At 33.9% G+C, this 25428-nt stretch overlaps 1 protein-coding gene across 1 annotated transcript in view; it reads right to left on the bottom strand.

Annotated features, from left to right (window-relative positions):
* MALRD1 (MAM and LDL receptor class A domain containing 1) overlaps positions 1-25428 on the bottom strand; it is a 210036-nt gene that overhangs the window by 103645 nt on the left and 80963 nt on the right. Inside the window, exons 24-27 of the mRNA XM_065731331.1 lie at positions 24735-24982; positions 21199-21496; positions 5424-5669; positions 2898-3055 (exon numbers count right to left, since the gene is read on the bottom strand). Of these exons, the coding sequence (XP_065587403.1) occupies positions 2898-3055; positions 5424-5669; positions 21199-21496; positions 24735-24982 (950 nt within the window). The remainder of the gene's footprint in view (positions 1-2897; positions 3056-5423; positions 5670-21198; positions 21497-24734; positions 24983-25428) is intronic.

Here is a 25428-nt window from a genome sequence, read left to right as displayed (position 1 = left end):
TGCTCGCTGACTCCAGCTGCCTGGTGCTGCAGCCAGGTTGGGCTGTCACTTCAGCACTGCTGGTGCAGCCCTGCTTCACTTGATACGAGCTGGCCAGGGCTTCTTGTCCTGAATACCATTATGTCTTTGCACATTTGTAACAGGATGAAATTAATTCGCTATGACAAATGCCTCAGAGAGGTCTGCTGGTGTTTCCAAAAGAGATCCCATATACTTTGGCTTCATCACATTCAGTGAAGGTAGTTACTAATAGCTAGTTTAATCTTCTTTAGACATCTGCATATTTCTTGTCAGAGGCTTCATATACTATTTGAAGCATCCCTGACTGTATTAAACCCTACATTGTATATATTTTTTATTAACCATGTCTATGCAAAGGATTAATTATCATCTTTATTTTTCTTTTCATAACAAAAACAACTAAATAAACACTAGAAAACATATCTTCAAATCAGCAGAGCAATAAAATGTCTTGTCCTTCCTTATACCTCATCGTTTCTGCTCAACTCTTTAGAAACACATTTCAAAATAAAAGTTTCCTCTGACTGTATTAGCCAGTAAAAGATTAGTGGTGATACTGAGTACGAACTTTTCTTACAGTACTTTAGCTTAAAAATATCTCCTAAAGTATCTTATATTCTATTTCAACTGCCAGGGAGAAATAGGTTAAAATCTTACTTTCAGTAGCAAAGTTTTGACTAGCAATATACAGATCTGTTCTGGTAATATTTCGATTGCCTACTGACCTTATGCACAGCTGTAAAACAGTTTGTAATTTCAATTTAGATTGACGGTGTACATCATTTTGATTGGACTATTATTCCATTTACAGAGAGGTTTGTATTAGGAATATGCAGTATAATATGAGGGGAAAAATATATGAATTGCAGAGAAATTCTCTTGGAAATTGACTTTTTCTTTCAATTATATGATTCTCTTTATGATCCTACAGTTTCATACTTTCATATGACAGATAATACTCAAGCTTCCTGAAACTGGATAAGAAACATTAAGAGAAGTCATCCATTAATACATATAACAAGCTAAGGTTTAAAAAATAGCTTTTTAACCTTTGATTGATATTTTTCTTCCTCTGTAATATTCCACATTCTGTCTCAGTATGATTGTTTTCTTTATAATTGTGTCAGTGGTGTACACCGTTGTTCACTCTCACTTTCAGATTGTAATAGAAGTGAAGACTGTAGCTGGAGATGGTTTGCTCATCTGTGAAACTTGAGATGGCAAATTCTTTCCCAGATCATCTCCTCTATGTTAACTTTTCAGCTATTACTGCCTATTAATCTGCTTCCTCTGACATTAACTAAACTTCAAGTCAAGAGATCATAGAATAGTTTTAGTTGGAAGGGTCCTCAAGGGTCATCAGGTTCTAACTCCACTCTCACAGTCAGGATTGCCAGCTGCTAGATAAGTACAAGATCAGACTGCCCAGGGTCCTGCCCAATCTGGCCTTAGACACATCCAATGGGGCATCCACAGCCTCTCTGGGCAGCCTGTTCCAGCACCTCACCACTCTCTCAGTAAAAAAATAAAAAATAATAAAAAAATAAAACTTCCCCTGATAGCTAATCTACGTCCTCCCTTCCTTTAGTTTAAAGCAACCATTCCCCTTTGTCCTATCACAACATACCCAGATAAAAAGTTGATTTCCCTTATGTTTATACTCAAATAAGATGGACTTATATTAGTACAGTAGTTTGAACTACAAGGGAATCCTTCCATATTAATTCTCATGATTACAAAGTGGTTAATGACTTTATTCCAAAAATACTGTTAAAGAGAAACTCTGATTAGATTTTTGATGTGCAAATCTCTATAAACAACTTAATGGGTAAATAAGGCTGATTTTTGAAACTGTTTAGGATGAACTACTAATGAGAAGAGTGTCTTCAACCTTCATCTAGGATTCTTGCCTGCATTAAACAAAGTTGAATAAGAGTGTCAAGCCCTTATTCAACTATCATTCACTTATATAGTCTTTAAATTCTCTTTAAGCTCACTGGAGACAGTGATAATTTTAAATAAAATAAAATAATGCATGAAAAGTTAATAATAATAGGTGAAAATAGGACTGGGGGCAATAACTCATTGTAATGAGGATTAAAGAAACAGAAAAAAATATTTCCCAAACCAAAAGAGAAAGGAAATATTACAGACCGTAATCTAGGAATAGTATGCACAGGAAGTTGAGGTATACACATTTGCTACACTGATAATTATTTTTTGTATTTTTGTCAATATCATGTACAGATTTTAAACTTGCTTTTACAAGCATTTAATGTTCTTTCTTTAACAAGTAGCAAATGAAATACACAGTTTCCAAAGAGGATAGCAGTTTTCATTTGTAACAGTAATGCTCAATAGTTGCTGCTTATTTTCATGTTTTATGTCATTGCACATTTAGTGAAGAAAATGACATTTCTAAAGAAAATTTATTATATATCCTGTACATGTCAACAAAGAAAGGTAAACAATTTCCTCCCTACTTTGTATTAGTTGTTAATTAAATATTTTTGTGAGTGTCATTCTACCAGAATTACAGGGTTACAGACATAGTTACCAATATATATGACAGCAAAATAATAAAATTGCACTGAGAAAATTAATGCATTAAAAAAGAGAAAAAGGAAAGAGGTTTTTAAAGTTTTCTGCAGTGTTTCAGAAAAAAAAAAAGAAAAAAAACATTTTGGAAATGAAAGAGTGAAAGTTTTAAGAAACTGGAATAACAAAAACAGTGCTGGACCAAGAGAAGCCTTGGAGACAAAAGCAGTGGGACTCTTCCAGTCCACATGCTGCTCTAACAGACCCAAAGTAATACGCTGAAGCACTTACACTTTAATAGGCATCAGATATTGAAAAGAAAATAATTTTGTTATTACCTTAATGAGAACCTGAATATGTCCTGTGGCTTTTGATGACTTGAAGTACCAGAAGCTCAACACACAGTTCCTGCTTGACTCTTTCCATCTGGAACTCCTCACATGGGCTTTTTCATTTTTCAGCCCTATTGTAGTAGCCTCAAGATATAGGAATTGTCCTGAAACGAAATTATGCATTCCTGAAAAATTGTTTTTCACTTTCAGATTAGATTCCACGACCAAAACAGAAATACTCAGAGAGACATAAAGTATGCTTCCCAAATATCTCCAATGCTGGTGAGCATTTGCTTACATTAAAAATTATCAGATAACTTTCCTATATATTTGCTATGATAAGAATAAGCTGGTAACAGCCTAATATTTTGACAGACAGAAGTTCAGAAGACAGGGAATATTCCAGTTTTCCCAGCTACCCTGATCACTTCACCTTGATTAACTGCATTAGTTACTGTTTTGACAGCACATCAAACAATGACCACATGGTGATAAATTTCAAGGCAAAGTTTTCTGAAAGATGTCTTTCACAATTATGAAGTCAAACAATAAAAACATTTGTGATGAAAGAAAAAAAAACCACAAAACCCAGTAAATATTCACATGTTCATAAACAGTGAGATTTTTTGGACATCTGTAATCATTATTGTTTGAATATTTTCTCACATATAAATTATTTAGTCAGAGGAAGTTGCAAAAGCAGATGCTCATACTTAATATATTCTGGAACTGATATGCTCCTCTAGTTTTCCATTTCTATTTTAATCAGAAGTATAACAAATTCTGCAAGTATCCAAATTATTTCTTTTCTTTGTACAAACAAATGTATAGTGCACATAAACATAATCATTGCATAAATAGCGCACTATAAAATTATAACTTCACATTGACTACATTTTTCTATAAATTAGAGATAAAGCCCTGTGGACTAAAATGTGCTCATTCTAACCTCTCTGGCACATTTACAGCTATAAATATTTGACATAATATTACAAGATGAGAAAATTACTTCCTCCCTGAGGCCAATCATACACATAATAAGTGTGGTGACATCTTTGTGATAGGCGTTCTATTTTTAAATAAATTTAGAAAATACAAATGAAAGCTTATTTTTCTACATCTGCTACTGCCAGTGTTAAAGTCTGCCACATACATAAACACTGAGGGAGATTAACAGCATGCCTTATTGTGGCATTGATGTTTGCTAGGAGAATGTGGCTATTCTGAGTGCTTGGCATGTTGATGCTTATGTTAACACCTGTTTGGAGGAAGAAGAGGAAGAAACTAAACAAAATAATTACCAGTCTTCTTCGAAAGGAATCATGTCAGACTGAGGGACAGACTTGAGTTGCAAAAGTAAGAGCTAAGATTCCTTTTTCTTTATACAAGGATCAGAAGAATAATGAAATACCGTAGCCTCTACCCCATTTGAGAATATTTTAACAGCTGAGCTGAATTGTGTTAGTTCTGTCAAGATAAAACTGCAGTGTTGCAGAAATCTCTGTAACACATATGGATCTTGTAAAAAGCAAATGACAATGTCCTTCTATATTTCTGATTTTATTGCTACCTTGTTATTATTATTATTTTATCCTTCAGCATTTCATGGAAATACTCATTAAATTCTAAATATATTCCCAAACATCTGTTCAACTTTTCTGTGGCATATTTCAATTTAATAGCCTGAGCTTAGCTTCAGTAACATTTTTGCCAGGACTATAAGAACTTCAGAGGGAGAGGAGGATGAAGGCCTGTAGCAAATACAGGAAAAATTAATTGGGTAGTTTTCCAGAAGCCGTGTAGCTACTCTGTCACTTACAAGGGAAGTCTATTTATATATATTTATTTTCTTAAAATTACTCAAAATAGAATGTCTAACAGTTACTATTGGTAGCCTCATTATTTGGGCTGTTTCTTAACTCCTAAACAGCATTTCTCCATCTTCACTATAACCTACTTTCAACATGATTAATGAGTATAAAGAAGATAAAAAGTGTTCACATACATACTCTTCAGTCAGTTATGAGGAAGAAAATAAACCTTATGATTGTGCTTTAGAAAAACTACTATTTTATGATTGATAATGCTCAAAAGTATTAATGCACAGCATGCAATATATTGTAGGCTATTGTAGGTTTTTGTTTATTCCTTACATTCAGAACACTGTGGTTTGTTCTAACGCAAACTGAGGATTCCAGGAACCGAGCTCAGCCCAGAGGATAGGACCCAGTGGATCTCAGTGCTGAGCTACATCACCCTTGCTGGCTGCAGACAGAATATACGTCAATCTTGTATAAGTAACAAATTAACTTGATTTACTGGTACAACAATACCTAAAGTAGAAACAACTGAGAATCAATTTTCCCTAACCTGAAGTCATTTTACATCAGTAATTAATATTTGTGTATTAAGTTATGCATTCAACTTATTTAAAATGTCACCCTAATTAGACATGTAGAATCCCCCCGTTGCCTCTGAATGGAAATACAAGAAGCTCCATGAAGACATTGCATTGCGATTGTGACAACATACCAGTTCTGTTTCCAAGCGTGTGGTCCCTGGGAGGTCTCAAACTTTGAGGCGAGCCAGCCCCCAGCACCCAGTCAAAGCTGTCTGCCAAGGAATTTTGCCAGCCACATCTGCCATTCTCAAAGGTGCAGGAAGTGCCACATTCACTCTCATCTGTATTATCCCCGCAGTTGTCTTCAAAATCACAGCTTTGTTCTGGTCTGTAACACTTGCCATTCTGACATTGCCAATAGCCATGTGAGCAGGAGCCTGAAAAGAGAAGGAGTACCCTGGTGAATCACATTGCCTTGCATCCCAGTAAGGTTTCCGGAAGGTTATATTGCAGACAGTTTTGTATTTAGGAGGAGGATGGTGGTCCAGAGAAGTTTTATTAGAATCCTTTGGTTCCCCAGAAGTGTCAATCCATTATCAGTTTATTTCTTTTGTATTTTGTCAAGAGATTGCCTAAATAAATGACTGTTTTCCTTGTAAAGCCTTTGAGGGCAAGTTCCAGCCAGGCATTCTTTCACTAACAAAGCTTTCTAGTCTGACTTAATTGGTGACATTCTCCTTTCATGTGGTGTAGGATTAAACCATTCCATTTTAGCTGCAAAGATGAGCTTAGTTCATTAGCTCCAATTTGGAAGAAAAAGCTTTTTATATGTTTGCCTTTTAATGGATTTTTCTTTCGTAAAAGAGTTCACTGGGTGATGCTGTCGTTTTTGTGCAGTACTCCCAGCATTACTGAAGGATAATTCTGCTATTGTGCAGCCTAAACATTGGAGGACTCATTTCACAGGATCCATTTCCAAGCTTCATGTTTTCATTTCAGATCAGTTTCTACAGGGCTATGTATGAAAAGCAGTCCTTACAGTATGCTATCTAATCATGAAAGAAGGCAAACACAAAATTCCAAAAAGGAATCCCTATTCCCATTCTCCATTTTACTCTGTCAGAAATAAATGCACAAGCAGAGTTTTATTTACAAGTAGGACTGTTGCTACATACTCACAGATACATAATATGCACATGTATGAAAATTGTGTAGGTATAGGAAGAATAAATAAATAGATAATAAAAATCACATGGAACAAAAAATATATTTTCCACAACTATCGACTTAATTTAAAGAAGGATCTGATGGTCCTAAATGAAATCCATCCAAAGCTGAGTTTTATCATGGGAACAAAACAACAGAAACATTGGTTAAAAAAAAAAAAAAAAAAAGAATTCAGTTATAATATTAGCAGCCTCCATCTCTCAGACTCTGAATCAGAGCATAAACTGCAAATGCACCAAACAAAGTGGAAGAACATTATCATACCTCTTTGGTGTAGGCTTTGGGTAAAGCACAAATAAATCTTGAATCGCTAGATGTGAAAACAAAATTAGCCCCATTTTTCTTATATTAAAAACTTTTGGAATATAGATGCTTTAAGAAATAAAAATTTAAAGCATCCTAAAATATTAGAATATCATAGAAATTCTTAATACACTTTCCAGGGAAGCAATTTTTATTTCATGTTTTATCTAGAGGACTGTAAATGATATGGCTTTTAAGTTAGAGAGGGAAGAAAAAAGTCCTGATCAGAAGGGTGCAAACCAGAATAAGTCTGATAAGAACTTAGAATAATGAAGAACATCAGGCAAAGGTCTCCAGAGCTGGAGACTGAGTAGACTCTGACTATCAGTGAGGATTTGCTTAATACAAAATCTATGAAAATGATCCTGCCCAAAAGAACATATTAATCACATCAATGCATAAATCAGAATCTAATTACTGCAACTTGCAAAACATTTGGAGTGCATCAGAAAATTATCCTCTTTATCAATCTGTAGTAGTAAATGCAAACTACAAAGAAAAACTGTGAGAAGAAATATCTGGCAATCACATCTCTATTCAGCTGATATTTCCCTGGCATGCATGCCCTGTGTATATCACAAATATTTTGAGGGAAGCAGTCTTTATAATTTCAATCATCTGTGCTCCCCAAAGACAAAAATTTGTTATGAAATCTCTGCCTTAGAAGGCATCATTTTTAGGAGCTATTTATCATGACCCTTGCATTCACTTCATGTCATTGTGTTAGGAATTTAAGCACAAAAATATTTTTCGTTCAAACTAGAAATTTAAATTTTAAGAGTCCAAGCTTGTGAATTATTTTCCTTGCCATTCATTGTGATCAATAATTGTGAAATCTATTGCATTTTGAGGTCCCATTAGAACATTGGTTCCAATGTAATGTTGAAAAAAAGTGGAGTTGAAAAGTGGAACCCTTTGTTATCTGAAGCAAAAGAAAAATCCATCTTGAATCCTGGCATGAATGAATCTATTGAAGCATGTGTAATGAATGATATTACACTGTCTACTCAAGTCTGTAACGTGACTTGTTTCCGGATGTGCTTCTGTAGTTTGCATGGTTTCTGTTTAATTGCTGTATTTCTAAAGATTTATAACTGAGAGGAGGAATAATCCTACACGAACAGATTTTTTGATCTCTCTGCCTTTTTCTTCCTTCTTTTCTTCCTCAATCCTTGGAATGTAAACAAATTCATTACGTAGGTGACCATGGACATAATAGGAATATTTAATAGAGAAGAACTTCTGCTTAGTAAAGTTCAGTAACTTCTTCCTTTGAATCGTGTTTCTTAAAGATTAGTGCAGATGTTTTGCACTGAACCAAATTTAAAATGTATGCATATTTGTGGGATATGTGCATATATATATATATATATATAAATACATCCTATATATAGGCATCCCACACACATACATATATAACTTACACACACACACACACAAACTTTTAAATTCTTGTTTGAACAAAAAAATCATTACATGACAACTATAGAACATGGATAAAATGGAAATATCAACATGATAAGTCATAAAAATACTAATAAAAGTGCTCTTCAGTTGAGGGACTGCTAAGGCTGTTTAACACTTTCATTAATACATTTCTAAAAGCAATGAACTCCATCATTGCATAAGCATCATTTATTTATTCTTTCTTTTTTTCTTTTGGAGGACTGAGACACTTGGAATGTACCTGTTTTCTTCCACTCTCACTTAAAAGATTGTAGGGTCTTAAGATGATTATCCTACATTTCAGTTCAGAAAAACCTTACCTGCAAAGATAACTTTTTGTATTTAATCACGAAATTCTCCAGCAGTTGTTTGCTTCTTCCACAAGATTTGTTTTGCCTTTTCTCCTTTCTGTTTAATATCGTATTTCAATTTAAGTAGGCATCAGCTTTTAACACTTTCTTTAAAATAGCATTATAAGCTGAGAATAAAAACTCATTACTAGTGTTCACAAACAGAACACATGAGCATGCATCTAGTTTTCTTTTTTAAAAATAAAAACAAAAAAAGATACTTTCTAACTTAATTTTTGTTCCACGATGAAAATAAATTGTGATATTTGTTTGGAATGATCATGGAATGTTTTAAAGGATTTGTCTGACTACACTCTTACTTTGATTGCCCAAATTGAGATCAATTAACATAATTTATTAGGACAAGCTGAAGAAATACCTCATGTTTTGTAATTACCTATCAGTAGGCAAACATTCTGATAGCAGAATGTGCTAATGTGATAGAAAAAAAAAAATTGAGAAAAAAATTTACTTGAAAAAGTTAGTGAAATTTAAGCTAAAATAAAACAATAAAATTAACTATTGTCAATAGATAATGAAGGACTGCGAAAAATTCTCCATAATTTAAAGTCTTGATTAAAAAACAATTTTTCCTAGAAACGTGCTTTAGTTTAAATAGAAATTATTTAATAACTCTTGGAATTCATTAGATAAAAATCCGATAAGTTCAACAAGATTTTAAAATAATAGTGATGCATTAAAAATAAAAAAGCAGTTTACATAGCTTACATAAACTAAATGTTCATTGCTGTTTATATTATGTACATGTAAAGATGAAAATTTCACATTTCTCCATGACGTTACAAATTTCTTAAAGCTGATCTTTCTATGTGCTTTGCCTACTAGAAACAAATTTAGCATAATTTAACTTATAAAGATATTTAAGATCAAAATGCCTAGAAGACTGCAGAACTGACTCTATTTGTGAGTGCATTTGTTGTCTCCTTTCATAAGCATTTAATGTTTAATTTCTGTGATATGTTTTTTTTTTTTCAGTTCTCGTTGTATTTCAGTGTTGTGTTAAAATCACCAGCAAAATAAATTATGTTGTAAGAAGGAACAGACAGATTATAAGAACATTCCAAAGTATACTCACACCTAAACTTCTTGTATTTAATGCTATTATCTATGTTTTCCACACTTAAATCCTATTCAAATACATCAGTTCTAAGAATAATGTATCAGTAGACTTGAAAAGCTGCAAGTACTTCAAAGTAGCTTCAAATGATTTTACTTGCATTTGCATAGCTAGAAGTATACCAGTCAGAGTTCTTATAAAACCATAATCTTGTATGGAGGCTGGAATAACTAATTAGTAGGCTAAGAGCTTGACATCCCAGAGATAAGGGTTCTCTGGGTAATTTAGACCTCTGATTGCTTTCCTGCAATAATTCCTATATGGTCATTCTTCAAGCTGACATTTTGGTATGGCTGAACTGTATGTCTCTTTTAAAAAACAAGTTAACAGGAACATTTCTCAAATATGTCACCAGTACTACTGAAATACAGAGAGTAAAGTGATTTCACCACAGCTGCTGATGTATAGTCGTTATGACTTGTCAGGAATGTGAAAAATACATTTCATGTCAAAGGAGAGCTTTGGAAATTAGAATTATTAAAGGCTTTCATAAGTTGAAGATCTGGAAATGAAAAGACTTCAAACTTACTATACATATTCTTTTCTTTCTTTGAAAATAATTTTTTATAGCTTTAAGTTTAAATATTTGAATTTAAGTTTGTCTTGATTTATTATTTTGTCTGCTTCCATGTGTAAACACAAGAAAATTCCTTTCCAGCAATCAGATCCAGTAATACTCCTTTTCAGAACCAGTAAGAGTAGTCATTAAAAAAAATGACTGTTGTTTAGCATCCATTCAACACACTAAGACATAACCATTCTGTGACACAGCTGGTACTTTGCAGTATTTAAAATGAACAGAAAACCTGAAGACTAAGAGGAGCTGAATGCAAGATGGACATATGTGTCCATTCGTACAGAATTTATTGGGTGTACTATAGGCAGGACGGGGGAACTCTAAAAGCAGTATTATGAAGAATAAAGACATCAGACTCAGGTGCTTAGGTATACATGAATGTGCATTCACTGGAAAAAAAGAAAAAAATAGTAGTTTTTGATTACTGGAGATTTCACTAGTTCTTTCTTTCTCCCCACTGATATACTATTATCGTCAGTAGTGGAAATAACATATAGTTTACCATATTTCTTGTGTAAATTTACAAGCATTTGATCTATAAAACATACTAGCAGTTTAGTTTAAAAGGGAATTCTCAGTGAATCTCTTCAGATGGGAATTTTTCTTGCCAGAAAATGGAAACAGGATGCCAAACAAAGATTATTCCAGTGTTAACAAGATAATTTAAGGCTTCAATTTACATAAAAAGTAAGGAAAACCTAGGAAATCTCTTGAAACTGGATAAACAGATAATGGGAACAGGGTACAACACTTCTAAACATTCTTTTCCTTCAAAATCCAAGTTGAAATTTAGAACATATTCTTTTGAAGGAAGACAAAGAGACTGACAGAGAGGGACATGAAGTTCTTACACAAAGCTTTTTCCATAAATAATGGTACTCATCATACACTTTCACTACTTTGAGGAAAATAAGTATTGATGTGAAAAGCTTAATACAATCACCTGAGATTGCTTCTAGTAAATAAGATGAAATCAGACCACATGAAATTCATGTTTGTAGCAAATTATGCCAAAATATTCACTGTTGGAACACCTTAGAAAGGACAGGAAACATTACTCATGAGTTAAATCTACAATTTTTAAAATATGTCAGAAAATCTTGTTTTTATTTGTGACTTTAAGCTATTTAAATACATATATATATATAACATATGCATTTTAGATCAAAATGTTTACACTTAGGCTTGCACCTCCTATCCTCTCCACCATATCAAGCAGCCAAACACTCTGTGCCCATTTGTGTGAGGGTATCTTGGATCAGCAGCTCTGGGATGAAGCCAGTAAAGCTGCCTTTTGAACGTCACCAATTTTGACTCCAACTTCAAGCATGACCTTTAGAAGCACAACTTAAACAATTCACCTAAATTGTATACAATAAAATCTTTCCTGAGCAGCTGTTATAGTGTTTGGAATAAAGCCTGGAGTGGTGCATAGCTGATGAACCTTCCACCTCAGATCCCAGTGTGATCTAGTCATGACTTCTGCTTCAATGATCCTACTGCTATTTGCTTGATAGAAGGGTGGAAGAAGGTATGGATTTCCATTTACTAGTGCTCAGTAGAGCAAAATGGAGTGCACAAAATCTGAGCAGCTGTGTTAGGTCAGAAGATAATTTTTACAATACCAAAGCAAAGCTGAGGACTCTGTGATCTAAATGCATTTGGTTATGTTATAACCTAAGATAAAGGAGAGATCTTCCAAAGTCCCTTTGCACTGGAACTTATTATCACTTCACATTTTCCACCATACTGTGGGTCGTTGTCCAAAGCAAACAGAGCAAAGGGACGTGCAGTGCACTGATGTGCTATTTGCTGGAGCTGCTGAATTATGCTTAGTAGATGTGACAGGGGAAAAATATTTCCATCAAATCCCTCTCAATGCTTGCCTTAGCAGCTGTTATTTTCAGTCATATCCCTTCTCTAAAATCAGAAGACACTCCCCTAGTTGGGTCATGAGAACAATTTGATGGACATGGAGCCCTGGAATCTGAGCATTTCTTTCTTTGCTAAATGAAGGTATGAGAAAGGATATAACTTAAGCAGCAAACATACAAAATAGTCATTGATTGAGTGTATTAAGTTCCTCTAAGAATGCAATAAAACATCAGAAGTCTCTAAAGAAACTTTTCTTTGACAATTTAGACATTGTGAGATAGTCCACAAATATCTTTAAATTTTTATAAGATTGTTCACTGTTCAAACAGGAAGATAAATAATGTAAACTTATCATTATTTGAGGATGACTGCCAATTATGAATATCAATCAGTTTAACCTGTGTCAATATTCAAGCATGTAAAATACAAAGGAAACCACACTGGAATATTCTCAGTTATGGAGAACACGTAGAACGAAAATATGAAAGAATCACAGTAAATAAATTTTGGGCAATAATTTCTGTAAACAATTATAGAATTTAAAAACATCTCATTTAAACTCTTCAGCAACACTTCAGTAAGAGGCAGATGTAGGACAAACTGAAAAAGCCCCAAACCAAATCTCACAGACCATATGAATACTTCACCTCTAGTTACTCAGAAGGAACACATTTCAGGATTACTGCATTCAACATTTGATATTACAGAACTTTATACCTATATCAAACAGAATGTTATAGCGTGTTGAGGAGAATATGATGATTAAAAGATTTTGTGCCTCCACTGGAAAGGTCAATAAGAACAACTTGGTGAAAGGCAAAGATACCAAAAAACTGTAATTGCTCAATATGTCAAAAAACTATATTGCTGCCAACCTGGTCAGTTTCTCCTTTTCCTCTGTGCAAAATTCATGTTTTTTCCTTAGATAACAAAAGCAAAGAAGATGGAAAATGTAAATATACATTCAGCATAAGTGGTCTGATTTGGGAGTCTGCAATGCCATAGTTTGTCCCTTTTATTGTTTCTAATGCGATAAAGTATTTCTGTTACTTGTATTACTTCTGGGAGAAGGAGTACGTTATTGTTAAAAATATTAATACAAAAGCAGTTTTTATTGGTCATCCTCATTTACACTTTGTCCAATCCAGCACAACCTTTATTTCCCAAAGCAATTACAGCTTTCTTAACTGTACTTCAATTCAGTACATATTTATTTTTAGCAGCATTCTTTGTACAGAAGAAAAGTTAGTTTGCTGCTAAGAGATCTGATGAAATTTTTATCCCACTTCACAGAAACCTTGGTTGTAAAACCAATCACTCAAATAAAAAAAAAATCTAGTCCACTATTATGAAAGGTAACAACCTCAAGCGATTCCTCTTTTCTATAAAATCAGTAACCTTTTCCATTGCTGCTACCAGAAGACTACTTTTTGGTCTTCAGTTAAAAGATCCTCTTAAAATTTATCCTAAAACTTTCATGATCAGTTCAGATGCACCAATTCCTTTGCAAGCGCTGCCATTCAGCTGTCTGAAGATCAATACTACTCATAAAACTCCTATTTATCTGAATCAAACTTTCACCTAGAAATTGAACAGAAACTGAATACTTTTTTTTATATCAATCTTCTTTTGAAACCTAGCTGCACAACAGTAGTGAACTTCAAAATATGGAAGAAAAATTCTATAGTGGTGGCTGCCACAAAGTAATGAGAAAGGCTTCTCCCATGGCATTCTGATTTGTGATGAACTAAACCTAACTACTTTGAAGTTGAGCATCCAAATTTAAGACTTTTTGCATCAAAAATATGTTTTCCCAAGTTGACAAATCAGTAGATCATGCTTTATATTTACCATAAACAGTTAGAACACTGAAACACAGAATCATAGAATCATTAAAGTTGGAAGGGTGCTGCAAGATCATCTAGTTCAACCATCCACCTACCACCAGTATTGTCCACTAAACTATGCTCCTGAGTACTACATCTACCCTTTCTTTAAACACCTGCAGGGACAATGACTCTACCACTTCCCTTGGCAGTCTGCTCCAATACCTAACTGCTCTTCCTGAGAAGAAATTTTTCCTAATATTCAAACTAAATCTTCCCTGGAGTAGCTTGAAGCCATTCCCTACCATCTTATCACACCTAACCTGGCAGAAGAGGCTGACCTTCACCTCACTACAACCTCATTTCAGGCAGTTGTAGATAGTGGTAAGGTCTCCCTCGAGCCTCCTCTTCTCAATACTAAACAGTAACAGTTCCTTCAGCCACTCCATATAAGTCTTTTTCTCCAGACCCTTCACCAGTTTAATTATCCTTCTCTGAACAGGCTCCAGGGCCTCAATGGGCCTGAAACTGAACAAAGTATTCAAGATGCGGCCTCAGATACTGACTTGGATAACCAACCTCTTAAATTAGCAGTTTTTACTCTCAAAATTCTTTATCTTCAAGAAGAGGCCAATTTTCTCTAAAAACACATGATTTCAGTCCTGGGTATTTCTTCAGAAAGGAAGGAATTATGATCACCCTCAGTTATGGCAGACTAAGGATCTTAAGCTTCATGGCTGACATAACTTTTTGACCAAAGAATATTATCTACCTGGAAGTCATTTTGAGAGAATGACTGCTAAAATACCCTACACATAATCACATAAGAATCTTTCAGTGAAATTGATTCCAAAGGGAACGACTGTATGATATGTATGAATCCATCTCTGGCCCCAGCTGCTACAGAACAGCAACAGTATGGTACAGAAGGGATCATTGCCTCACTGTGAGAACAGAGAAAAGTTTTGCTTAAGATAGTATAGATAGGATTATTCTTATGAAAAATATTACATTTACATTCTGGATCTCATTCACTGAAATGGGTACACCTCTTTTTTTCCTTGATGAACACTTTATCTTACCATGTAATCCACAAGCCCATCACATTTCTTTTTGTAGAAATGCATTTCTCAAGTCAGCTTTTATCATTGTAACAAAAGAAATTGTGATACCATATCTTTAAAAGATGCCTGTTCATTCTCTGTCTGGTTACATAAACTGCTCTGTATGATAGTAATTGCACTGTATGATACTCAACAAATATGTGCTTGCAAACTATACTGTTCAACAACTATACACACAATCAGTGGAAAGGTTTGGAACGAAAAACAGTAGAATTTATACAGTAGACTTAACTATTGACTTACTGGAAGATCACAAACTTTTCTTACAACCCCACATAATCAGGAGCATCTCCTTAAAAGACATCATAAATAAAGGATTGATAAATACCGCATTGTGCTCAACTAAAAAGATAGCTATTGGAAGACAACGAAGTAACAGTGTAATGTGCAAAACTTTATGCAGCAAATATATGCAATACTAAGTAGCTGCAAAAAATATCAGTGTTGAAAAACATATTGAATATTAAATTGTACCATTATCTTAATTGCAGTAAAGTCCTTAAAGGAAATAAAAAGATCTTCAAAGTACACAGACTAAAAAATAAAAAAAAGTTTGAAAGACTTTTCCTATGCCAGCTATGAATTACCTCTAATCTCTTAATCACAATTATCTACAATCCAGTATTCTGAGTTTTTAAATTTTCCACTGAATCTGATTTTATATGAGCCATTATCCTCAACTTCTGCTGTGAATCCTGATGTGTGGATATTATACTTCTGCAGCTATTATTTGAGTAATAGTGGATTAATGCAAGTGAAAAAAAGTTACCTGGAGCCTCCATTCCCTGAATTTACTTTCTATGTCCTCAGGTAATTTGCACAGCAATACTAGCTGTGTTACTTTCCCATGCTACTATCTACCAGAATAAATTCAGTTTAATATAATGAATCTAAATTAGTGTCTCTTTAATGTCACAGTCCTGAATAAACACAGCATACAGGTGTGGGACACTGTTACTGCATTTCTATATGCAAAACTGCCTTTGACCTGGTCAGAGCAGGGAAAACAAATGAGACTGAGTTTCCAAAGTGATGATCTGTAGAAGGAGATGAAATAAGCATAAGTATTAAAAGGGGACATTTGGAATAAGATTATATAATGAAAAAAAAAATTATTAAAAATAAATAAATAAATAAACTGAAAAGGGGTAAAAAGGGAAAAGTGGGAAACAAAATGGAAAAAAGAAATGTCTCTTCCACTTCGGAGATACATTCTGTTGAGAAATTTCAGAACAAAATAAATCCTAGAATGAAAATGAAGCCATGCAGTGAAACTCCTCATCTCTTCCTCTATATAAAACACAAAATAAAAGTTGAGCTTTAAATAATATTTTTAAAATATCAAGTTTTTAATACCAAAATTTTTAAATACCAAGTGCAGATTAATGTTTTGTTTTTCCTTACTAGCATATACAATATAGAAAACGCAAACACTGTAACTAGAGAAGTAACACAAAGTATAACTCTTGATAAATAGGCGCTGAAAAGCCTCTTCAAATGCAGTCTGTTGCTACAATTACAGAAGGAGAGAAAAGAAACAAAAACACAGCTGCAGACTAAAACACACACAGAAAATTTGTTTTGGGATGTCTAGAAAACTGAAATGCAAGACAAAAGCTGCACTTCATCAAAGGTAAACCAGAATTCAATCCTGTGAAATTTCACATCTTTTTTCCTTCACCTTTGCTGGTGCTAGAATGCCTAATAGTCACTTAAAGTCTATATTGCAGTATTATGTTTTTTCCTATCTGTACATGTGAGAGAAAAATAATGATTACACTCTTGCAGGAGTAATTGATTAGCATGTTCTTGGAATTCAAAGGTTTAGAGCTTAAATGATTTGGGACCACTCAGGCAGAGGCAAGGAATCACAGTTCCTTGCCTCTGCCTGAAGGTAAGGCAGGGAAAGTTCTCAGCTAATAATGCCAGTCCTGGAAAAATTTAGATGGGGCAACAGGTTTCTTATTTAGTATTCTAAAAAGTGAAAATAAGAATGGGGTTCTTTAACAGGGTTCTGCTTTATAAATACCTTATTATATTCCATCATAGAATGGTTTGGTTTGGAAGGGACATTTAAGGTCATCCAGTTCCAATCCCCCTGCTATAGGCAGGGACACCTCACACTAGACCAAGTTGCTCAAAGCCCCACCCAGCCTTGAATGTCTCTAGGCAGGGGACATCCACAGCCAAGCTGGGCAACCTGTTCTAGTGTCTCACCAACCCCACAGTAAAGAACATCTACCTAATATCTAGTTTAAATCCATCTCTTCCCATTCAAAAATCATTTCCCCTCATCCTGTTGCTACATGCCCTTATAAAAAGTTCATCCTCAGCTTTCATGTAGGCCCCTTTCAAGTACTGGCTGCTATAGGGTCCCTCCTGCAACTTCTCCATAGGTTCATAAGGTTGGAAAGGACCTACAAGATCATCTGGTCCAACCAAGGCTCCTCCAGGCTGAAAAGCATGAACTTTCAGCCTGTCCAGTCCTCTCCAGTCCTCTGGTCATCTTCATACCCTTCTTCTGGACTTGTTCCAAGAGCTTGATGCCCTTGTGTTGAGGGTCCCAGAACTGGATGCAATAGTCCAGATGGAGTCTCACAAGAATAGAGTACAGGGGCAGAATTACCTCACTTGACCTGCTGGACGTGCTTTTCTTTATGCAGAATCAACCAAGGTTATGGTTGGCCTTCTGGGCTGCAAGCGCACATTACCAGCCCATGCTGAGTTTGTAATCAACTGACACCCTCAAATTCTTCTCCTGAGTGCTACATTCTAATAATGCCACATTCTATTGACACTGAACTTCTCAGGGTTATAATTGAGAGTTTTAATCTTGTTTTTAATTTTCATTGAGATACTTACACACGTGCAACATAAAAATCTAGTTACTACTTTAAGGTTGGCTATCTTGAGTCCCCAACAACAGAAATAGGTTACAGATTTTTTTTCTATGCCATGAAAATCTGTTATGATTATAACTTTGTCAAGGGGCAAATGTGGTGTATTCTTCACATTTTAATCCACGATCATGATGCAGCCAGAGGCAAGTAACTCAAAATGCCTCAGGTTTCTACAGAGTAGAATTGAAGCAGTATTTACGTCCTTTTTTGAATAAGAAAAATTTTACAAATGTCACTGAGATGAAAGAATGCAAACGAATCCTGACTTGAAATCCAAATATCACACTTGTATTATTATGAATTAAAAAAAATCGCTTTTGATAAGAAAATGATCAAAACTGCATGCAACATACAATTACATATCTATCTTCTATCTAGGCATATAAGAAATTCTCAGTACTCTTCACAGGCTTGTGTTTTTGTTGTTGTTGTTGTTATTTTTCCTTTCCAAAACTTGTTTTGAAGTACTTTAGATCTATTATTTTATTTGTTTCACATCCTGTTCTCAGATGATACTGGTTGCTTTAAAGGGATATGAAAATGATTTGTTATTCAATTTGTTGGTTGGAAACTTTTTTTTTCTCAGAAGGAGACAACATTTTGCTAAGAAACATTAAATGTGATTCATATTATAATTATATATTAGAATAACTGCCAAGGTTATTTCAATTTATGTGTCTGTAAATTTTTACAAATCTAATTATATCCACAAAAGATTGATTGAAACATTATCTTATGGTCCTTAGAGGATATGCAGTTAAGAGTAATATTTCAAATTAAAATATACCAATGATCATTCTCTTCTTTTTCATTATTTTATGTTGTTGAAATCGAATTTTTTTTTCACCTGTCAATTAGACTGTTGTATTAGAATGATTCTAATCCTTCCTAAAAGAGAAAGAAAAAACAAAACACCAATAAAACAACAAAAACCCACAACATTGATCATGCATTCTACACATAAATGAATAGAATAGTGTGTGGCCAATGAAATAAGAAACTTTGCTAGTGATAGGATGTTACCCAGAATTGTACATGCCAGGAATGTCTAAGAAGAATGATAAAAGTACCCTGTGGGACTGAAATTCCATAGAGATAGTGTCCAGTGCTAGCTCGGCCCTGAGCACCCTTTGTGACACAAGTCACAATTTTCCATAATCTTAAGGCTGCCAGCCCCAGGTAGATGTGTCATGTACCTTGCATGACTAAAATGGAACTAAACATTCCTTCTTAAGAAAATGAATTAATTCTGTATGACTGGCAGCCAAATTCTTGTTAAATGACAGAGAATACCATCATTCAATTTCACTGAGGTGATAATCCTCAGTCACTACCACTACTACTAAGTGACCACAAAAGATGTACATTTGCAAAACACAGTCTTACAAACAGAAAATAGAAACATTAGGAGGATGCATCATGTGCCTCTTTTGGATCTTACTCAGCATCTCACTGATAGTGTTGAAGACAGGATACGAGCAAAATTAATCTGAATTATGACCCACTATGTCTATTCCTAAGTTCTTAAAGATAATGTAGTTAATATTTTATTAATTTGTTGAATACAAGAAGCTTGTTCTCTACAGAACTGAAGATCATTTCAAGCAATGATCCAAGCAGACAGCGCTGTCAAATAGTGGCTGTAAGTTAGAAACCTCAGTGACTAATGTAGTTTTTATCTGTTCAGGACAAGTGAAAATTGCTGATACAGAAAAGATGGGATAATATAAGGATGAATTTAAACCATTATCTTAAACTGGTGATTCTACAAAGTTCACAAAATATATTTTAGATGAGTTACTCCAAAAAATCATCTCTGATGTCTATTTTTTTTTCCTTGAGATTTTAGTAGCCTTTTTATTATATACATCATAAAAAGGGTTTGGGAACATACTTTACTATCAAAACTAAAGCTTTTAGAGTTTCCAATGTTGCCACAGGGAGTTGCATCTACCATTAAAGCAGATAGTCTGAAAACATTAAAAAAAAAAAGGAATAAGAAATCTCAGCTAGTGTTCCTCTTGGGTAATGTTCATATAAAGCTGAACTTTAAAATACAAATCTCATTTGCAATAAATATCCATGACTGTTTTTGACAGAAGTAGGGAACCAATAGCATGCACTGAAATTGTTCAGAGTATATTTGGAAACCATTACCCATGTATTTTCAGCTTATCTTACAGAGAATGCACAGGGTAGGGTGTTTTTTAGGTTTGATATAGTCTCATCAGTGTTATATCACAGTGCCTGAGCAGTGCTGAATGATATCCTAAAGGGGAAGGCTGCTCATTAGTGGTAGTAACAAATTAAAACAACTCGCATCAATTAACAATCCATTCTCCCAGTATTCATTGACCTCAGGAAATAATAACTTTATTTTATTCATTGGAAAAAGAGAAGAGAGAGAAAATGACTTGCCACAGCCGTGCAAATAGTAGGCCCAGGAACAAAATTTATCTCCCAAATTCCAATTTCGGAGTTTAAATTTCAGCAGCTCTGGTGATAGATGTGGAAAGAGGGAGATATTTTTTGTTCTGATAGAAAGAGCTTCTCAGTCACTTTTCATATCCAAAGTAAATATTGTGAATGAACAGGATCAGTACTTTTAGAAGCACCTCTTACCATGGAGACAGTGTAATCCATCCCCATCAGAACACTATAATTTTGGTAGCATTTTTTCTGAGTCTTATTTCCATTGTGCAATAAGTGAGGATGATGTTTATAATGGAATCATTGTTGATACCATATCACAAGGGAACAAGAAGAGTATGGTGCCTAAATAGTGGATCTCAGTAGGGTTTCTCATTGGCCAAAAAAACACTGGAGTAATCCCCATGTGCTTGTTGACCTTAACACAATACATTCATATTGGGCTCTGTCCTACTCTTAGTTATTTTACATTAAGAACGTTTTACAAGTAGATACTGATAAATAAATCCCACTGAATTGAACAGTATATTGTCTAAGCATACATGGCAGGACATAGGACTTGTAGATTCACAAGTATTGACTTACTGTTTCAAAAGTTACATCATAAAAATAATTTTATCAACATTTCATAACACTGCTTAAAAACTCACTGATTTCAACATGACATTATTAAGATATGCATTTTCTTTCTACTTTGAAGGAGAAGGAAAAAAAAAGAAATGAAAACACCACTGCTACGTATTCTTTCAGGACCTTTAGCAAGAACATACCTGTTGGAGGCAGTGTTGTGGATTCTACTGGTAGAAACTCCTGGGATGGTAAACACTCCCGAGATAATGTGATGTCATCAAGTGCTATGCCATCTTTGAGATCTCTTCCAACTATCCCTTCAAATATGACTTGGAAATCTTCATTTCCATCTCCAACCAGGTTCAGTGCCTTGCTCTGCCAGAAATTTCCCTGGTTTCCAGTAAGAATAAGGAGGATCTTTTTATGTTTTGACATAGTCACCTGGTAGACAATCAGTGATCCCACGTGAGCTCCATACATATGGTAATAGAAAGATACCTGTAAGTAAGAGTAGTAGACTCCAGTACACAGTAGTTGAATTCAGAGACATTCTGCTAATGTATTTATACTAACTTTTAAATGGAGCTGTGTTACTAGCTCTTTGCTTTACACTTTCAAACACAATGTAATTAAAATGCAGACAAAAATGACTTTTTGAACTATTCCATGAAACAAACTTGAAAGCCAGCATTACAATACCATGACAGTTGACACTGCACTGCTTTCAAAGAACTTTTGCATATGAATGTAAAGGAAAGAAAATACTCGATGAATAAAAGAAGAAAGAGAACCATAAAGGGGCTGGAGCAGTGCCAGTTTTTAAATGGGAAGTAACTTCTTTTTTTTCTGAGCAGTTTTCTGGTGTTAAAAGTCTTTCTGAAATACTATAGTGAATAATTAGAAGATGATATTATGAAAACTACTGTGGGAGCAAAATGAGTGGTGGGAACACAAAATAATAGATAAGAAAAAATAAGAGGTCATTGGGAAAATAAATGATAAAGTACTAAGGTAAGATAAACTAATATAGAAGATAAAAAAGAAAAACACTGAAAAAGCACCGTTAACTGTTCTCTGTTATTTTGAATTCAAGAGCAAAGGAATGCTTGTATTTCATCAGATTAATACTTAGTCTAATTCAATATTGTTTCTGATAAATATAGATTTGCAAAAATTATACAAGGCACTGAATGAAGGCAATTCATGTTATATTATACAAGAACTTGTCTACAGCTCAAATTTCTCCCTATCCTAAATTTCTCCTAGTCTAAAGCATAGCACAAGCCCTAAAGAAAGGAATATCTGTCCTATTTCTTGTATAAAAATAATAGCAAATATTATGTTACCTCTGTAAACATTAAGTCAGGTTCTTTTGCCTTACCTAGAGCTACAAGATTTCATAGACACCTGCAGTCTTTTGTATAAAATATAATGTTTAAAAAATCATTTTAATTTTTTTCTCTATTACTAATTAGTAATGCTACCAAGAGCTTTGTATTACTATTCGTACAAAAGTCTTATAATGATCACTTTTGGAACATATGGATGATCACTAGAGGTCCCTTCCAACCCCTTCAATTCGGTGATATGAACAATGAAATAATATATTATTATCATTTTTATTAGTCAGCTTTCTTACATGGAAATATTCCTATTTGTTTACTCATTTCCTTTTCCACAGTTACCCCATTTCTCTTAAAATCTCTTAAAACCTTAAATGTGGTTTGTCTATTCAACATATACATATATCGTGAAATTATAAAATGCTCTGCACAGTTTTAGAAGTAAACTTATTCTGGTCTGAGATCATTAGATTTTGATTTCCTGACTTCAAATTTCACATAATTCCTAGGTATTATATGCAGTCATAAAGTATAAGTTTTTCGCCAAATTTTAAGCATGTATGCAAATCCTTCTGGAATGGGAACCCCCCCATGTATAACTTAACTGACTGTCGAGTTAGGTTTAATCTATAATTTTTGTATACTTTATAAGCCTAAGTTTCATAAACTGAATTTGCTTTGTATTATAACACAGGTTCCCTTCATAGTCGTAGTTCTCCAAAGTTCTGTAGATGCTGTTCTTGGCTATTTAATTTCTTCAGGACTATCTTGAAGAATTTATCATATTTCTTTTTATTTTTATTTTTTTAGTAACTATTCTTTCTAATCTATTTGGAAATAAATTTTCTAAATTGAATCGAATTAAGACTGACAAGATAACAGGAAAAAAATGGAGGAAATGTTATACTTTAAAATTCAAATAAACCGGCCCCTCTCCATCCCATTCTGTCTATCACGAATCTATCTAAATATTTGATTTTGTGATACTATCTCTCAGTATCAAATAGAATAAGAGTTCCGAGGGTGGCAACAAGAGCGAAGATGCTCTAGATGCTGGAGAGCAAAGTAGTTAATTTATGTTCAGACTATCAAATAGTCCCTGAACTATAGAGAGTAAATAAAGACATATAGCCAATAAACACTTATAAACAATTCTGTTGCCAAGTTAAACAGATCTCCATGTGCAAAGAGCAAAACAATAGCTTGAATGTTTCTTTTAATCGCAGTAGTTTCAAAATTCTTTACCCTAGATTGTGTGGCACAATGTATAGACCACTCTTGTTTACTCTTACTTTCAACAAAAATAATTCTAGAAAGCAGTAAGACAGATTAATTCATTAATCTTAAATCAAATGGTTAAGTCACTTTTTGTTAGTATCTCCCTTTTCCCTTACCTAATGTTGGGTATTTTTCTTTCTTCCTTTCATTTTAGGGAGGTAATTTCATAAAGTCTATAACTCTTCTATTTTCACCCAGAGCAGCTTCATTTATGCACAGTAGTTTTCTCCAATTAATTATGTATAGATATTTTGTCATCTCTATTTTAAATTGCTATTTTAAAATTATGTTTTAAAATTAAAATTGTTGCCACTTATTATGTTTAAACTTTCATTTTGCACTCAACACTGATGTTAGAAATTCAGATACATCTTACTTTCTCTTTGACACTTAAAGACATAAAATCATGACAAGACCAGAAAAAATTGAAAGCAATAGATGCATACACAGAGAACAAACACCAATTCAAAGCACCACCTAGTTCTGCTTTCTGAAAAATTCCCTTAATTTTCAACATATGGCACCTTCTGACGGATGAGTTTTGCAAGCTGTCTTCTGAAACTGAAGGATATTATTTTAGCAAAGAATTTGATGTTATATCAAAAATAGCAAAATTTTTAAATAAAGGTTTGCAAAGAAATGATCAGGTTGAAATTACAAGAAGATGTTGTAATGCTTTGGAAAATAAAAATTTTTCTTCATCTTTCATGCAATATTTCTTTTGTAGCTTTTTTCTTTTTTTAAGCATACAGTTATTGTGTTTATACATATTTTCTTAATTAAAGCACAATCCTTTACATAGCTGTAGGATACTCAGGACTGGTGTTGCATAATGCCTATTATAAATCACATACGTTTCTTTCATTGTTAATTTCATTTGAGTTTCCTGCAGAATACTTAGCTACAGAAATCATACCTCTCCCAAAACTAGCAAAAAAGATTCTTGTTTTCCTATTATTCCAAGTTAGAAATAAGGTCAGGTCCCGATTTTTTTTCACAACATGCTTTTTTTTAATCAGAAGAATCTTAGTAATTTTCTTTATCTTATGAATACTATCTTGGTGGAACCTAGAATTCAAATTTTGCACTCCTGCTAGTGTTCAGTCCCCACATACCTTGCAGTTTTTATTCATCCTGCTTAACACAGGGCTAGAAATCCTAGCTTTCTGTCCTGGCAGCTGAAGAAAAGAACTCTTTATAAAAATGTAGTGGCCAGACAGGTCTTGCAAGGTATGATCAGCAGCTGGTCCAGTGCCCAGTTTAGTAGTACCGCTAGTTCTGAGGTGCCAGTCAAAATCATCGTTTTCATCTTGCTTCCATTCACAAAGATCAAACTCAAAATCACAGTGCCCAATGGAGGTTCCTGAAAGATATATGCAAAAACATGAAAATATTTTTTTTCCAGAAAGTTAATTAGTCACATACTCTTTTATCTGGTACACAATTTTCTGCCAAGAAAGAAATTTTAAAATGCAATAAAAACAAAGCAAGTAATACTCATACATCTTACTAAGCAAAGAGTTATTTACTGTTCTAGGATTTAATTATGGCATAGGATAAGACAGCATATATGTGAACTATACTAATAATAGCACAGTTATCTATGTACCACTGTTATAAGTATAAAAATAACACAATAGAGCAATCCGATTAAGTCTAGAGTTTCATAGGGAGATATCAATAGACATCCTCCATAGAGAATCAGACACCTGCAGAACAATATCCTTTTTTAGGAGGAACAACTTAACGCCTACTGCAACAGCCAGGTGAGATCCCCACAGTGCTGAAAATGGATATGAAGTTCCAATA

The sequence above is a fragment of the Cyrtonyx montezumae genome, unplaced genomic scaffold (genome assembly GCF_038088225.1).
Source record: "Cyrtonyx montezumae isolate F1298 unplaced genomic scaffold, pur_monq_1.0 scaffold_14, whole genome shotgun sequence".
Taxonomy (NCBI): Eukaryota; Metazoa; Chordata; class Aves; order Galliformes; family Odontophoridae; genus Cyrtonyx; species Cyrtonyx montezumae.
This window is presented reverse-complemented; position numbering and strand designations above follow the sequence as displayed.